The sequence below is a fragment of the Crocodylus siamensis genome, chromosome 7 (genome assembly GCF_052110815.1).
Source record: "Crocodylus siamensis isolate JL-2025a chromosome 7, ASM5211081v1, whole genome shotgun sequence".
NCBI lineage: Eukaryota > Metazoa > Chordata > Crocodylia > Crocodylidae > Crocodylus > Crocodylus siamensis.
In genome coordinates this window covers 54,709,076-54,727,095 of record NC_143401.1, presented here as the reverse complement: position 1 = coordinate 54,727,095, position 18,020 = coordinate 54,709,076, and the positions used below count along the sequence as shown (strand labels likewise).

The following is an 18,020-nucleotide window of genomic DNA, read 5'->3' as shown; positions in this document are numbered from 1 at the left end:
CTCAGGCAAATGAACAGCTAGCTATTACAGGGGCTTTCAACTTTTTAAAAAAAGGAGTGTACCTCTTCTGGGTACAGTTCTGGCAGAGCAGTGGAGGGCCTTGTACATGGCTGTGGCACAGGGTGGTGGATGGTGGCAGCAGCTGCCACGTGTGAGCTCCTAACTCCCCATGTCTGGCCAGCTGGGTAGCACCTGTACGATCCACAGAGGGGAGCTGCTTTTCTTGCCCTGCCCCCCTCTCCTCCCACTCCAGCCCAGCTCCTGGGAGGTGGTGGGTGGCAGTGCTCCATCCCCACTCACTCGTGTACCCCCTACTCCCTTTCCAAGTACCCCAAGGGGTACATGTACTACAGGATGACAACCCCTGAACTATTATATGCCAGCTCTCACTTGATGCACAAGAACAATACCTGCTCCAAGAAAGGAGCTGCGCTATTTCAGAGCACTTGACTGGTTACGCACCTCTGTCCTGTTGCTCTCCAGTAGGCTAGTGACCTCTTTCACCACAGTCTCACATATATCACATACAGGGGAGGCACCCTCTTGCACCAGGTTTTTCTGCACATTAGGCTTCTAAGGCAAATTTATAAAGACAGTTATCAGCAGGGATCCCAATTCTTTGTAAAAAAATAAATAAATAATTAGGGATTTTTTAAAACTGAAGAGTAACCCAAAGTCCACATTTTCCATGATTCAAATGACACATCGCTATCTATATATTAGTGGCATTTCATTTTAGTCATGGGAAAAAATGTGAATTTTGGGTTATTTTTTTAAAACAAATTGGGGATTGTTTTAACTCCCCATCCCCAGTTATCTGCATGCAACTAAGCCTCACATTAGTGTGATCCAGAAAAGATTCACCATCTATACATTGTCATATTTGTTCATTGTCATGTGCTAGCTTGACAAACAAGGCATCAATTCACTGCTACTGTGACCAGCGCTGTTGTAATGCTGAAGGAGAGAGCAACATATGATGCAGGACCTATGGATAGAAGTCAGTTGGTTTGTTAGTAAAAAGACTTCTATAAAAAAAAGTTACAAAAATGCTTTTCAAAAGGCCGGATGACCATGCTAACACTGGAATATGGGAAAGAGACTGTATCCCCTGCTTTTTCAGACCGCTTCAGCTAAATGATTGCTTATTTACTACAATACAAGTTGCATTTTTTTTCCCCTCCAAATCTAGAAGAACTACAGAGGATCTTCAGGACAGAATTTATTTGAACTAAAATTTTTCCCATTTCCTGTGTCACAGGAAAGGCCATTAACACACTAATATTCCATTTAGTCCTTATTTTTAGTTTTAACCATCTTTAAAAGTTACACACACCTTTCCTTTGAGTTAGTAATTTCTCAGCTCAGAAGTAAAAAAAGCTTATAATAAAAATCACACAGCTTCAAGATATGAATGGAGATGGTAGTGTTATATGCAAGTGCTGTTCCCTTTAGAATAGATGATAAATTTCTCTTAAGGATTTCAGGTCTCAGTGAAAACAAGTGCCTCTGATAATGGCTGAGGAAGTCTTGGTCAAAAATAAAATAAAGGACTTTAAAAGGGATTCATAGATTGTAAGGCTGGAAGGGACCTCGGAAGATCACTGGGTCCAGCCTGCTGCACTAAGTGAGAAAGACAACTGGGGGTCAGGTGACCCCAGCAAGGTGGCCATTTACTCTCCTGTTGAAGATTTCTAGGGTAGGTGATTGCACCACTTCTGGAGGGAGCTTATTCTACAGACTGGACACCATGACCATGAAGAAGTTTTCCCTAATGTTGAGCCTCAAATGGTCTTCCAGGAGTTTGTGGCCATTACTCCTGGTTTTCCTCAAGGGTGATCTGGTGAACAGTTGTTTGCCAAGCCCTTGACGTACTCTTTTAGTGTAGTAGTAAGCTTCTACCAGGTCTCCTCTCAGCCTTCTCTTCAGCCTAAGAGTCCCAGGTCCCTCAGCCTTTCCTTGTATGGCTTGCCACACAAGTTTCTGATCATACAGGTGGCTCTTCTCTGGACTCTCAAACTTTCCCACGTCCTTGGTAGAAGTGCAGTGCCCATAGCTGGGATGTCCCAGCCATGTTTTTATATTGTGCTACAATTTACACCTGATTCAAATGGTACCTTGGGGGGTGGGGGGGGAAAAATAAGGGGGAATTGACAAGAACTATTCAGTGATTCTCCAGCCTGCATTTATCATCTGCAAGGCTTTACTGCCTCATCCAGTCCCATGATAATGCAAGTCAGATGCTGCTCTTTTGAAACAGCCAGACTGATGAAGCCGCTTCATCTTACCTCTAGAGTTTCCATCTTGGCTTCATGAATCACCTTAGCTGGTACCAGAGTCTGGAGGGGTAGAGACTTCAGAGAAAGACAGAATCCAACCATTGCACAGATATCTTTTGGTTGCTGGGAAGAGATGCACAGTTCAGTTAAAGACAGGACCTGGCAGATTCTACTTATCCCTCTTCCATAGACAGGGAACAGAAAGTATAAACAAGACTTGAAAAGGCTGCTGTAAAAAACAGAAGTGCAAGACTGGTCTTCTATTCAAGGTGTTGTAGAAGCAAAACTAAAGTACTAGCTATTACTAATAGACAGGACAATCCTCTGATCAGATGCAAGATATGGTAAGAGGTTATTTAAAAAATTAGAAGCTAGTATAAGCTTAGAAGCAAGTGTTTAGGCTTTATGTATATAATCATTGCAAAGGACTACCCCTCAGAAAGATGCATGTTTTTCCTATGCGGCCCCTTCTGACCACAGCAGATCAACTACTTCCCCTTTAAACCTTTCAAAAAGGTTTGGATAAGGAACACAAAAGTCATCTGTACTTCAAAGTCTACGAAACATAAATAAATGCTAAGAAGATCAAAACTGCTTTCTAATCCAGGAATCAGATCCTTCTACAAAAAAAAAAAATTTCTGGTCATCCAAATTTGATACCATTTTATGTATAAATTATTATAAGAAACAGACTACTCAGAAGCCAGTCAGTCAGCTATTTCACAGGCTTTTAGTTCTGACATTCTGCAGATGAAGCATAAATGAGGAAGTGGCAAGACACAAATAAAAGCATTTGAACTTTGGCAAATATGGTTCTGCATGATTCTTATATGGCTCCCCTCACTGTGATAAGTTATTCTGCTAAGATTCTTTTCTAACCAGGCAAAAATCACAAAAAGAGAATAGATTAACAGCACCATGTCTAAATCTTGCCCCAGCACAGAGCAGAGTCTTCCAGCCAAGAGGAAGACTGATAGCTTAAAAATCAATTTGATTCAAACCAATTTGAGCTACTGCAAGAAGTGGAGGCAACATGAACTTTTTCTATTTGTTTACTTTGTGCTGACTGTTCATGTGCAACTTAAATAGACTAAACTTCATGTGTCTGCTTAACAATTTGATTTCATGTCAGTAACCAAAGAGCTGAATAGTTAAGATTTTTGTGCTCAAAGACAAAAGACAATCATGACAAGGCAGCAAGTACGAAATATTTGTTCTTGTAGCTGCCTACTTGCTGTAGGCAGTATACTCTAGCTCCCTACCATAACTGATGTGCTTATTTGAGGAGAGGACTGGATTCTTCCCTATCCAGCTCTTTATGAAGACTTTATGCTTTGTGTAGAATACTCATACCTGGAATCCAGGAAAAAAAAAATATCTGGAGAATGATCAGGAGAGAGAATATGAAGGATGGAGGTGGCCTTAAGAACGTCAATCTATTTCATCATGCGACTAAAACCCAATTCATTCTCTGAACCAAGAAACTCACATCCTTCCCTTGCCCAGAAATAGATTTACTGAAGTCTGCCCCATTCTGTGTGGGATTAGGGAAGGAACAGGCACAGCTATCCAGAATTTATTAGAACCCAGGTCCTGTTACTAAACACCTATTTCAATGAGTATGTGTACACGTTGGATGGCCATAAAATACACATTGTATAGGAGACACAACTAAAACATTTCCCCCTATTAAAAAAGAGGTAGGTTGAGATGGAGATCTACTGTATCAAATTTAACCAGACATCTCTATAAGTAGAAGATAGGAGTCCTTTGAAACAAAAGCACTACTAAATAAGAGCTGGTGCCAGACATGCAAGACGAGCAATATCTGTTCTATGCGAGACAGATTACATCAACACAATGAGATTAGCATTTAGTGTAGCCCAAGATACAACTAGAGGTTTTAATAGCATCTCTCTTCAGCCCCATCACAAAACAAGATTGGCTGGTTGTCTCCAACCTGACACCAAGATTTAAAAAAAAGAAAATGGAGAGAGACATTCACTGATTCAATGCAAGATAAAGTTATGCATTGTTCCACAAGACTCCCATGCAGAGGCAGAAGAAGTGCTTTAGAGATATTTCATTGCTTCAGACCACAGGTGCAGGCTAGCTAGGCAATGCCTACTGTCAGGTTCTCTGGCTCATGCACCATAAATCAGCATTTCAAGCTATTAATACTACAGCAGTACCATGTACATGCAACATGTTGTTTCATCAAGGCATGACAGACACAAGGTTTCCAGGACAGTACAAATTGGGAAACTAAGTGGAACAGGACAGCAGGAACCTCAGTCTCCTGCATTTTCTTCCAAATTCACATACTGCAGTCATCTGCACTATTATCCTGGTCTCATGGCTTACCCTAGAGAAGAAACAAAATCGGTCACATTGCTAGCTTTACTCAAGTCTTTCCAGAGGCTGGTAAAAACAAGTAGCATGATTTTCCTACACCCTCACTTTTATCTTGGCAGATCTTTCTGGTCCATCATTAGGCTCAAATCTTAAATGGACAAATCATATGGGGAGCAGGAACCTTGTAGACTTCTTGCCCTTCCTTTTTCACCCCCAAAATGCCCCTTGTATCTGTCAACACCGAGTAACAGCCACACCACGTACACAACTAGTTAGCAAGTAATAAACTACAGCCCTTGGGTGAAAAGCAAGGCACCACCACAGGTAAATCTCTCACCTACCTGATCCTGCTGTTGATAAAGGAGATTGCAGATAGACAGGAAGAAAGACAAGAAAAGTGAAAGACAACAGTTAAGGGAAAAAAAAGAAAGTTAAGCAGTTGAACCATGTATACTCTTGCCATAAAATAGTCTTGATTGCGATGCCAACAAATTTGTTTCTATTCAAAAGAATCTAATTCTTGATCTTTAAAATCAGCACAAGGGTAACTGTTCATCTGGTAGCGGCATACAGCCAGGCCAGCATCTCAGCATGCAACAGCACTGCAATGGCCCTGTGGGAGGGAAGGGCAGTCAGCCACCCCCCCAAATTGTATTTTCTTTTGCCACTTATGCCAAATCCACAACTAAATCTCCTAAGACAGGCCCAAAGCAAGCCAGTTTCAAATGTCTGAAGCATGCTGAATGCAAAGTCAAGCAAGCTAAAGGAATCTTTGACTCTGTGTTCGCATCAGTCATGGGTTCTATTTAATAGGTCTGCTAATGACAGTTTCTCTGGACACAACCTCATTTAGGTTGAGGTACTGCTCAAACATCAGCACAATATACTCAAATCCTCCCCTCAATGTAAAAGTTGCTATTTTTACATCATCTTTGCAGGCAACACCCGTGCAAGTACAACGTTTATGTTTTACTGCAGTGGTATCCAACTTGCTCCCCAGGCTGGAAGAATGGCATGGAGCTAGTCTGCAGGATGGATCCCATATGCAGGGCCATTTAACAAGGCTCCCAGGGCTGGAATTTGGGGATGACAAGATTAACTGCTGTGGGTCCTGGAGATACAACAGCCGCAACTGCCAAGTTCTTAGGTTTGTGCTCTGGGTCCAGCCTGAAGGACTCCCCACAAGTCCATAAATTTGGAGACATGACGAGTGGCAGTTCTGGGAGCTGCAGCAGTTAATCCTACAGTGCTCCTAAATTTCTGGACCTATGAGGAGCCCTTTGAGGTAGGAGGGGGGTACATATCAAATCACCCTGGTCTGCTGCTCCTGTTCAAACCCCAAGATGCTATAGACCTCTGAAGTTCTAATGCAACAGAAAACGCTCATTTTAGGTGGATGCGCCACATCAACTTCATTTACCAGTTTAATGTTCATCTTTCTTATAGGCTGACTTTATAACTGGTACATCTGAAAAGTATTTTTGGCATAGAGGGGCATTAGTCAGGAGTGAGCATACACAGAAGAATATTTTAAAACTATTTATTTCATGCACTGCTAGCTCTGAAAGAACACAAAAGGATCTTTAGACTGGCTGTGACAGAAGCCAATGAGAAACTGAGTCAGATTTTAGGTCTAAGTATAGAGTTACTTGGCTAAGGTCACAGGCGCATGAACAAGTTACTGGGGTAAGGGGGTTTGAATTTACTATGATGCAGCTGCTTTCACAGCAATTACTCATGTGGGTATGCTTAATCTATGCTAAACAGAAGCTAATTTGTTGCAGTTTAGCATACAAATGAAGCCTGGCTATGCTACAATGAGCTAGCTTCTATTTGCCACAGATTATGAGCATGCACTGGGCAGTTACTGCAGAACAGATTATACATAATGTGGTAATTAGGTTTAGGCCCCAAATGTCAACTCTACTTTAATAAAGAGACAAAACCATAGTCTTGGGTGTCAGCTTTTGCTGTGTGTAGTTCTATTAGCAACTAATTGTGGAAAGCATTTAAAGTATTAATATTCAGAAAGAATATGGAGGAGTCCTAGTAGACTCTAGTCTAGAAATTAAGATGGGGAAATTAACATCCTCCTGATCTTACTTACCATGTGCATCATCATTTGGATAACCAAGTCTGAATACTCAGAGATGTAGTTCTTGCACTGCATAAGAAAAAAAAGTTCAGTAAAATACAAGAAAACAAATTTTAGCCATGCATGTAACAATACTGTTATATAGAGATCAAATAGTTTAGTTGTATGCACCATTTTGAATTTTCTAATCTGGCTCCTTACACACATTTAATATTCTGGGATGCTGTTACCTTTCAAGCTTGCTTTTTAGTACATTGTGGCATTTTAGATCATTCACTGTACCTTAAGGAGTTTCCCCAATTTGGGGATCATCATTGGTTCCCTTCCTCCTAATATTCCATAGGAAAAAAGTTACCACCCCCACAACACAGCAATATCTCACCTGACAGCATTTATCTTAAGGGTAATGATGATTTTATCTGAAGATGAGCTTTGCACAATGATTTAGATGCTTGAAAGAGATAGCTTAAATTCTAGGAGGGAAGGACAAAGCTTTATTTGGATTAGAATGTGTATGATTTGCAAGTACTGGGCCAGTAAAGAGTAAACCAGTAAAAAGTAAGCCACACTTAACATCAATCTCCCTTATTTCTACCAATAAATACAATTAAAAATTGACAACCACTAAATCCATTTCATGCCTCCTTTATGGACAGTTCATTTAAACAAAGTTATTTTGTTACCAGTTCACTCATGCCAGGTCCCAAACGTTCACATTCTTCTTTGACATGAGCAATCAAGGAATTCACAAAAGAAGAGTTGGATCTCACAGCTTCCTGAACATCAGTGACCAGCTGAACACAGTCTTCACATACATTCCCATTCCCCTATAAAAGAGAGAGACAAATACATGTTGCATAGCAAGCTAGTGTTCTGCCAGCTTCAGCTACTACTAATAAAATAAGTTAATACACTTAAACCAAGCGCTTAAAGAAAACAAACTCCAGTATAGTCTGACTTATTGAATTACTGACAACTGTAATAAGCTTTCTGAGGACCTTATAAGAGAGGAATGACACTCTGGCTTACAGTCTAAAGCCTGATGACAGTTGTTAAAATATTGAGGATTAGCAATCTTGGACTTCATTTAGCAGTCTGGAGGGGAGCACTCGCTCTAGTGGCCACAACTCATCTGCACCCTCCCCTCCCCCCACTGCCTCCAGTAACTTGTCCTCTCACCATCTTCAGCTCCTCCCCTCTGCTTTGCTACACATCCTATTCCTTCTCATTAGGTCCTTATTTCCTTTACATGGGTGCCAAGCCACTTTCTCCCCTAAGGATATCAGAAGGAAGGGCAGTCAGAGCTGTGGAAAGGTTCTCTGACAATCAGAAGAGATGGGTGCAAAGCAAATCATACCAACTCCTCCAGTCCCAGGCTGCAGCATGCCCGGAATAGACAATATTCACAAAATTTAGTTGCTAAGAAACTAAGGGTACATCTGCACTATAGCCACATACTCCAGCTACAGTTTAGAACCAACTATGGTTAGAGAGTTGTGCCAACAGATGCACCAATACAAAAAAATAAAAAACCAAAAGATGGCCCAATATCAGATTGGCACAGATACAAAAAAAAGTTGTCTGCATTGAAAAAATCAGCCTGATAATTGGCTGATAAGTGGCCCATGCATGTGTGCAGCTGCAGTATAGCACATAGGCAGCAAGAAGCATAGCCGGGCAGCTTGGAGAGCTGTGTGCAGCTGGTAAGTCTGGTGGGGTGGAAGGGAAGGAAAAAAGTGTGGGGCGTGGAGCTGGAGTGGGGGGGGGGGAGGAGAGAGTGCTGCTCAGCCAGGATGGGGTGGGCACAGGACAGAGCCACAGCTCTTTTGTGAGGTGCAGGGGGAGGGGGAGTGGCTCCCACCACTCATCCAAAGGGGACATGGCATGGGAGGGGGCCATATGCCCCTGGGATCTGCACAAGGTAGGCTGGAGCTGGGGCTGTGCCAAGCTCTTCCTGGTGGAGCAGGGCAGGGCTGGGCTCAGGGTGGGTTGAAGCTACCCCAAGATTCACTGTAGCCCCCCACTCCCAATGCCCCAAGGCCAGCTGTACCCCACTGGAAAGAACTTGGCACAGCCTGAGGTCTAGCCCACCCTGTCATAATCTGGGAGGCATGCAAGCCCCACCCCTGGCCAAGCAGCAGGATCTGCCAGATGAGCGGGTGAGTGCAGGACAAACTGCTGAATAAGCAGCTCCCAGATGAGCAGTGCACAGAAGCTGGAGCTGGTCCCTCCCTTCCCAGCACCCCCCAGACAAGCCACAGCTCTGTCCCATGTCCACCCTTGCTAGGCAGCGCTTGCCCCAGCCCCACTCCTCCCTCAGTGGAAGCCCTGATCTTCAGATTTCACACGCGTACCTCAGAGCAGACAGCAGGGTAGTGCCGCCTGCCCTGAAGTGTGCGCGCAGTCTCTGCCAGCATGGAGCTGGTGCTGGAGCTGTGGAGCCCAGTCACCAGCTCTGTACTGGGAGTGGGGGAGAGACTGGGGTTGCACTGCCTCACACCCCTCCCCCACTGCCCGCTCTGAGGTACACACACCAGTACAGAGCTGGTGCTGGGGTTCGGCACAGCTGTCTGCAACTGGCCCTGGCTCTGGGTAGCTGCTGTCAGCCAGGAGCCTGGGCTGTTCCCAGCAGGCAGCTGGGACACTGCAAGCCCTACTGGAAGCAACTACAGAAAGCTGGGGTAGCTGCTGACAGCCGCAAAGCCCAGACTGGGGGGCAAGGGGCAGTAGGACATCCTGTCATGTACCCTCTGCCCTCATTGTTTTTCTGGCATGCTGACATTCCAGCACCTTCCAAGGTAGGCATTTGTGGTTTTTTTCAGTACTCTGGCCAAAAAATGTTGCCCACCCCATTCTACTACATTAACTGGCCTTCTTCTCAGTTCATTGGCTCTTATGCTTTCATGCCCCACCCCCTCTTTCAACTTTTGTCACCTCTGCTCTACCCCAGATATGCCCTTTTTACCCTACTCTCCTGCCTAGTTCCTTTTTCCTTCCCTTCCCATTTACCCATTCCAAATTCCAACTTTTTGGTGGATTAACTAGTTTTGCTGTCATATTATTCATTCTTCTTTAGATTATCCCTACTGGTTTCGTCCACATAAAAATGAACTTGTCATAAACTTGTCCTGTTCCTAGGATGACAGGAGCCTCACGCATAGCTGGCACCTCATTGTTGCCATAATTATAGTAGGAGGTACAGCATCCAGCTGGTAAGTCTGTTGTGGGGGAAGGGACAAGGGGGGGTGAGACTGAGGCCCCCCCATGGTGAAAGGAGTGAGGCTGGCACTAGGGCTAGGTTAGGCACGGCACAGCTAGGGCAGAGTAAGGCATGGGATGGAGCCATGGCTCATCTAGGGGATGCGGGGTGAGGAAAAAGGGGAGGCTCCTGCCATTGCATGCCCCCTGGGAGGACACAGGGGTGCATGCCCCCTGGATCTGCACGTGGGGTGAGCCTCTGCCCCCCCCCCGCAGTAGCAGCTTGGCCTTGCCCAAGACCCCCCCCCCCCGACCTCCCAGGCTGCATGCAATAGCTGCTACCCCCCACATAGCCTGGACAAGCAGCTTGTGGCTCCATCCGATGCTCTGCCAAAGCTGTGTAGTGTCTCCCCTGCCCCAGGCCCAGCCCCACTCCCTCACTCACCAAGAGGGCCCTGGTCTGGCCCCCCCCCCCCAAAAAAAACCCTTCCCCCACAGACTTACCAGCCAGATGCTGCTCTCCTTGCCACCAGGCTGCACTCCTGGCCGCCTGTGTGCTGTACTGTGGCTGCGCACATGGCATTTAATTGTCCACATCGGCCAAAAAAGCCAGTTACCAATATCTCAATTTTCCTTTTATTAGTGCCAATATGATATGGGACTGATGTATTGGTACACCTCTAATTATTAGTAATATGGGCAGCACTACCGACTCTGCCTATATATGCCAGTACGAAGACAAAACTATGAACTGTGCTATATTCCTGAGGCATAACGGAACTGATTCTTTTATAATGCACGTGAAACTTAGTTGAATGCCCTTTTTCTTCCCAGACTTCTAAAGCCGCTTGTTATCAAGCACAATCATTATCCCGTCTTATAAATATATAAGAACTAGTATTACAGCCCCAGAAGAGAATATATTTCTATTTCCTGCAAATAAAGATGTACTGTGCATCCCTACCCGAGATTCCTTCTTGGGTTCATCTTGAGGGTAAAGAAGAAGAGGCACATTAGCAAGAAAAGGAGATGCCAGTTCAGAGAAGTCCAGTTCAGGCATCTTGTTGGACTGGAGCTGTTTCTGAAGTTTCACTGCAGCAAGATGCTTCTGGAGAGATTGACACAATGAAAGGGCACTACACACCACTTCAGGCTTGTCCTGAGAACACAAGAAAAAACACAAACAAAAATACACCACATGAACTAATTTGGTAGCCGTTGTAATTATTTTGTACTTGTTATGTGTTATAACCTTTTGTATGCTTAATAGGTGGCCATGTTTGCATATGCCAACTGGAGGCTTGCATAGTGTCTATGTAACAGGGGCTAAATAAATTAGAGACTCCAAGGTTGCAATTGCAGAAGAAACATGCAGTCGGGATTTTCCACATGGGGTTTCCCCAAGGGAAAATCCAGCGTCTGTCAGTAATGTGACAGTCACCGCTCCGGGCCAATGAAGAAGTGCCACATGCGATCAGACCATCTTGTGTCACTGAGGGTATAAACGACATTGCACTACGAGCTTTAGGGTCTTTGTGTGCCCGACGGAATGTAGTCACGGATCAGTTCGAACTCGGAGCGACCTTCGGCCCGGCCAGCCGGAGGTGAGGATGCCAGACCCCCGTTCCCAGCGACCAACCCCGGAAACACCACCTCACCAGAACACGACAGTAGTCTCACGCGTCGCTAGGGCGTGTGAGACGTCGGTGAGTGTGTGCTCACTGGTAGACATAACACCACTGATTAAGTTTGTTTCGTTTAACTTTTCATTAATAAAGTTAAGCCTGACCACCCACATAACATCGTCAGATTGTGATCTGCCGCAAGTCCGACTAGAAAAAGATCCTATAACAGTAGCACTCTCAATTCTACATGAAGTCCAGGGCAAAAAGTGAAGAGGTAACTAACAAATCACCTTGGAAGAGAGCAAACGAATTAGATGCACAACAAGAAATTAATTTTGAGCTATTAATTTCTCTTATAATCCTTAGTCTCCATCTTTCTGAAATATAAACCCATTCCACTAGACACTCAACAATACCCTACTGACAACTTAACAGTAATTTGATCATGAAAGGCATTCTTAACCCAATTTCTATGCTGGAAAACTACTCTAAAATAGGGTAAGAGAGCAAGGACAACAGTTCAGGATCAGAGTTTCATATTAGAAGGATTCACAGGAATACCATGATTATTACTATGATTAAAACATTTTAAAAAAGTTATACAAGAGGCATCTGTAAGACTTCCCCAACGTAATCAAACACACATACTACTCCCCTCTCCCCCAAGAGACAAAACCCATAGAAACAAGTAAATCAATTTTAAATTAAGGACTTCAACACTTTTAGCAATCAACTTACTAACTCTTCCTTGATAATGTCCATGATAACTGGGAGGTAGTCATCCACAACTTCCTTGCACTCAGAAACCAGGTCTGGGTCAGGAAGGAATTCACATGTCTTAGCCAGGTAAGAGCGGATCTCATCCTATAAATGAAGAGGAAGATTACAGGCCTTGTTCAAGTGTGCAAAAGCAAAGAAATCAGTGCTTTCTATTCTTTATGGAGACTATATACAGAGCAAACCCTTGCACTCAGAAAAGGGTCCAACCAGCCAACAGAACTGGAATGGGATTTTACATTTTCTTCATCCAAACTGAAATCTGCTTGGAACAGAAAGTCAGTGCTGTCATTCGTACTGCTGCAATAAAAATAAAAGTACTTCTTGAAGTGTTTGGGCCCTGAGTAAGGCAAGTAAGATAGCTGACAATAACCAGATGAGGGGAAAGCTGGCTATAGAAGAGAAGTTACCAGGAAGGCCTAACTGGCCACACATGACAGGGCTTGCACCAACGTGAGAGCTCTTGGCTTCCAAAAGAAAAGAAATTACAAGACTAAAAATTGAGAGGTCCTTTAAATATTACACTAGTTCTATACACTTCAAGTGTATTATCTTCCTACCATGAAGATGGGTTACTCTATTAGCTCAAAACATGGCAAATTAATAGGCCTAATGTTAACTATAAAGTGTTCAAGATAACCAGGGGCTATACAATTCTTTACAAAACTATTCCTAGATGAGGAAAAATAGCATTTTCAGGAGTAAACAATATATTTTGCAATATATTTTTTCCAACATTAGCTTAGTATATCTTAACCTTTGCTTAGCTATCACTGCACTGTCCCCTTCCACAACTATGAAGCCCCACCTAGTGTCCTTGGGCAAAAAACCAAAAGGAATGAAACCAACACACACGCAGCTTACCTCTGTGCTATTGTCCTTCAAAACCTTCCCAACCACTGTTACAACTTCTTTACACAAGTCACATGGGATGCTTTTCTAAGGAAAGAAATGAAAAGTTACTTGAGCGGGACCCAATTGTTAGCAAGGGCAGTGTGCAAGGGAAAAATTGTTCTCTTGATTCTTTTAAAGGCAACTAAAACATTCTGTCAGTCTCCTTATCAAACAAGAAAGTTCAAGGCTGTTACAAATGTATCAAGTTCTAGTTTCTATATTCTCCAATACAGAACAGATGTGTTATTATTTGCTTTCTTTTGTTCAGAACTATAGCAGCAAGATATACCAGCTGATGCCTGCTTAGTCACCTGCAACTGAAAAATATGCCCACCTTGGAACTGGACACCCTTGAGCTTGTTCCACCTTCCACTTTAAACAAAAAAGCTAGCAGCAAGTATTCCAAGTGTCTGAATATTTTAGAGTTAAAAAAGTATAAAGGAAAATGATTGGATTTTAATGCCTGCACAGCACAACAGTAGAGATGATATCAAGAAAATTAAAAGCTGCAGCCCAAGCTATTTAAGACTGGAGAAGCCATACAAAGACCTTTGCACAAGAAAAAGGGAAGGTTACATTAAGTTTCCACTGGTCTTAGAGACAACCTTGATATCCCTCTTCCACCTGTAGCCAGAAGCAAGAAGATTGCTTCAGAGGAAACAGGAATGACTAGTTTTATAAAAGAACACTTTCCCAGCTGTATTTATACACAAATATGTAACATGTTAGAGATCTGAATAGTTGCAACAAATCTAGTAGTATTAAACTATATCTGAACAGCTCATACTGAAACTGTTTTAGACTTGTATAGAAGCAGAGTGAAGTACAGCTCAAAAATTACTGTAATTTTGAGCCAGTCTAGTTCTGGCTAAATTATGAAAGAACTTTTAAACTCTGCTTATACAAGTATAGGACAGGACAAACTTATTACAGACTAGAAGAGTTGATGCACACTCCCAAGAAGCTAGTTCAGAGCCATGTCATCTGGCATGCAGGGCTCCCCACGAGTCCAAAAATTCGGCAGTGGCAGTGTTACACTGCCACTCCGTAGTGCCAGATTTCTGGACCTGTGGGAAGCCTGGCAGGCTGCACAGTGTAGCCCTGTGCACTAAAATCAGGTATGTGGGGCCAGGAAAGGATGAGGGGGGGCTCCACACCTCTGGCCAAGAGCCCCAGAAGTCCTACCCCTCCCCAGAGATTGACAGATAGGTAGGGGGAGCCTATATTGTGAGGACTGGTACTGGACACTGCGCCACAGCCACAAAAAACAGAGGCAGCCTCTGTGATTTAGGTTGGTCCCTACCAATAAGGTAGTCCCATCTTCCCTTTTAAACCCCGCTTAAAAGTATGTCTAGCTATAGACCAGCTCATACATTTTCCTTGTGTGCAATTCAGAAGTGAAATAATGTCATTATAGAAATGAAGGCTATTATCATCGAGCATTTATTTGTGAGAAAAGCTGCACAAGTTTCTACAATTACATACAAGCCACTATTTTTCATCTCAATACACTGGCAACCATCATGTGGCTCAATGAGACTTGTGCAGGGATAATGACTATTCAGTTGTTAAGTTTACTTGATTTGCTCCTAGAAGTAAAGAAGCAAGTCTTCATAGATCACTGTGGGATGGAGCCAAGAGGCTATGCTGCTCTGACCCTGCCCTTACTTTACACAGGGCATGTCTACACATGCAATCAGTGCACATGAATAAACTCCAGAGCTCATTGCTTCAGAGTTTTTTTTGGTCCTGGATGCATTGTTGGAGTGTATGCCCAGGAGCAATCAACTCCATAGCAATCAGCTCTGGAGTTTATTCATGTGCAGCATATGGAGACTGGCTGGAGCAGACTCCTTCCCCAAAAGTACTTGTGGGCAGAACTATCATATTGATAGACTCAAGTTTAGTATTTCTGGTTTCTCTCTTCTCCTAAGGAGACTATCATATGCAAGCAGCTTAGTTGGCCCTTTCTGCACCTATTCTAATTGAATTATTTTCTTGGACAAGTAACCAGCCAATTTCTTGCTGGGCCAGGCTAAGATTGCAACTCTGAAAAGCAGCAGAAACTGGCTTGCAGGGGCCAGATCTTAAGGCCTCCATTTCTTACACTTCCATTTGAATTGGGACACTTCACCTTGCAACAAAACACAGACCCATCTGCATCTCACTAGGCCAGCAAGAGGGTCCTCTGCAATATGGAAGACAGAGAGCTGGTCTTATGTGTATAATCTCATGAGGCATGGGGTTTCATGTGCCAGTGACAAGATTTTGTTTTGTTTTGTTTATTACCAACAAGCGTCTTAAGCTCAGCCCCTGGGAAGGCCACATACCTTTGCATTTTCACCATTTGTATAATAAAAAGGTTTTAAAAAGTTTAGTGCCCCCTGCCTTTAGATAAAGGAATGGGATAGCATATAGCATTGAAAAGGCACACTTGGGATAACTAAATCTTTCCTACAATAATTCTGAATGGCACTAGTACAGGGGTGAGCAATTATTTCAGCTGGACCTGAGGGCCACAGCCCCTTGACAAGTGCTCTGTCCCAGGGACCTTTACCACTGGAAGTTCCTCCCCTTGGCCCTGGAAGTACTCCCTTAGGTAAAGGGGTTTGCCATCTTGGAACGAGGGGGGTAAGAATAAATAATCACACACAAATCAGGACAAAAATTTTTTGAAATGAATGTGTTTGCATAATACCTTAAAATAAAGCCTATCTTTTGTATATTTGGGGGGGGGGGGCGGGGGGGAGGAGGGATGTGGCTGGTTATACATGTATGTGGGGGAGGGTGGCTGGGATGTGCATGTGGGACTCCCCCTACAAACATGACCCCCACACTGTGCACAGCCCCTGCCAGCAGCAGCAAGCCCTCAGGGCACTCAGCCTGCAGCAGGCAGAGATCCCAGTCATTGTGCAGTCCCAGTGAGCCCCAGGACTGAGGTTGGCCAGGATGCTGGCAAGAAGAGGGGCAGAGCCAGTCTGGCCCCACAGAGCCCCTGCCAGACCAGGTTCTGTGCTTCTGCCAGCCCTGGCCCCAAGGCACTGGCACAGGCCCCACACTCCCACCAGCTTGCTCACTGCCACTCCCACCCCGCAATGCCCTTCCTCTGCTGCTTTCCTCCCGGCCTGCCTGCCGCTCCAGCAGCATACTACAGTTCCTGGCTTCATGGCCAGGACTGCAGAACACAGAAACAGCCAGCCCAGCCCACGCAGTTCCCAGCTGACCCCTGCTGCCACTGGCCCTGCTCCCAGGGCACTGTGCTCCTGCTCACCCACCCACTGCCACTCCTCCCCACACCTGCTGCCATGCCCACTACCACTGCTTGCTGCCCCACCACTGGCAGTGCACAGTTCTGGGCTGTGTGGTCAGGTCAGGACTGCAGAATACAATGGATAGAATGGCGTGGCAGGCTGGATCTGGCCCACAGGCCATATTTTGCCCACCCCTTCACTAGTATCTATAGAACAGATTCAAAAGCTACTTTCATCACTGAATCCAACAGAAGCTTTATGGATAGTTAGAAACAAAAAATGGAAATACATATTGATCTAACTGTAGAAGAAAAGCCTTGGCAACACTTACCACTGTAGGCTTATTCCACACAGTTTGCTGACAGTGTTTCAGAGCTCCACACTGCGATGCAGTCCGCAGATTCTGACACCATACCTCAGGACCTTTCACACAATCCTTCTGCCATAAGAGAGGGCTTGCCGCAGCTGCCAAAGGGGGGGGGGAAAAAAAAAAAAATGTACATCTGAAAGGATGATTTCAAAATAATCAGAGAGCATATCTACATGTTCAATAATGCACCGTAATTACAGTGCATCAAGTTTAATACCCATTATAACAGATACCAACTTAATGCACTGTAAATCAGCACTATTGTACATTAGCGCAGATAAATGCACCTTAGACCAAGTCTACTGCAAATTAATGCAGCTGGCAAAAGCCATGCTAATGCACAGATTTAATCTTCTGTGCATTAAGCATCTCATGTAGCACTCCGGGCATGTCTATCTAATGACACTACCAGTATTTTAGTTGGCTTCACAATTTCAGCACACTTATATATTCACATTTTAGTTTAGGAAATGATGCAGACCATAAGCAACTAGCACCTGCCCCACCCCCAGCAGCCAGTGAGCAACCTGGGGAAGGGGGAAGGTCCCCCCCATGGCCAATCACACCCATGCAGGCTTGCCATTAGTACTTCTGGGTTGGCACAATCAGCCACAGGGATCATTTCTCCTGGTGCCCCTACTCCCTGGCCAGTGCTGTCAGGGGGGTACCAGCGCTTTCACCTGCCCCTCCCCCAGCATGGGAATGCTGGGTGTCAGAGAGTGCATGTACACCCTCATGCACCCACTATGCATTGCCAGATAAAGATTGTAGTTAAGTATGGAGATACACCCCGTGTACCTGCCAAAATAAAGGGCTAAGAACTCCCCTACGTGTTGGAACAGACTGGAGTGACAGTTAAGATTGGTAGGGTGCGCACTAGGACCCAGCCCCTACTACTGCTTTCCCCATAAGAGACATAGGAAAACCAACTGTCAGAGCCTACCCCCACCAACACAGAACGCCACTTAACCCCCACCATCCATTAGCCAGATCCAGCCTGCAGGCTACAGATTGCCAATCCCTGGTGCAGAACAACTCATTTGTCATCTTGCACCTACCTTACAAAAATTCTAACAGTTATTAAAGCTGTGGGTAATACATTATTTATCCAATTACCCAAGAACAGCAAAACAAAAAACGCTCCTGACCTTTTTTACTGTTTCAGTTTATCAGGTA

At 44.4% G+C, this 18,020-nt stretch overlaps 1 protein-coding gene across 1 annotated transcript in view; it reads right to left on the bottom strand.

The window, feature by feature from the left end:
* PSAP (prosaposin) overlaps nt 1-18,020 on the bottom strand; it is a 42,411-nt gene that overhangs the window by 7,417 nt on the left and 16,974 nt on the right. The window contains exons 2-9 of the mRNA XM_090057295.1: nt 16,806-16,939; nt 13,194-13,268; nt 12,291-12,416; nt 10,892-11,086; nt 7,413-7,556; nt 6,742-6,798; nt 2,289-2,402; nt 463-573 (exon numbers count right to left, since the gene is read on the bottom strand). Coding sequence (XP_089913421.1) covers nt 463-573; nt 2,289-2,402; nt 6,742-6,798; nt 7,413-7,556; nt 10,892-11,086; nt 12,291-12,416; nt 13,194-13,268; nt 16,806-16,939 — 956 coding nt within the window. The remainder of the gene's footprint in view (nt 1-462; nt 574-2,288; nt 2,403-6,741; nt 6,799-7,412; nt 7,557-10,891; nt 11,087-12,290; nt 12,417-13,193; nt 13,269-16,805; nt 16,940-18,020) is intronic.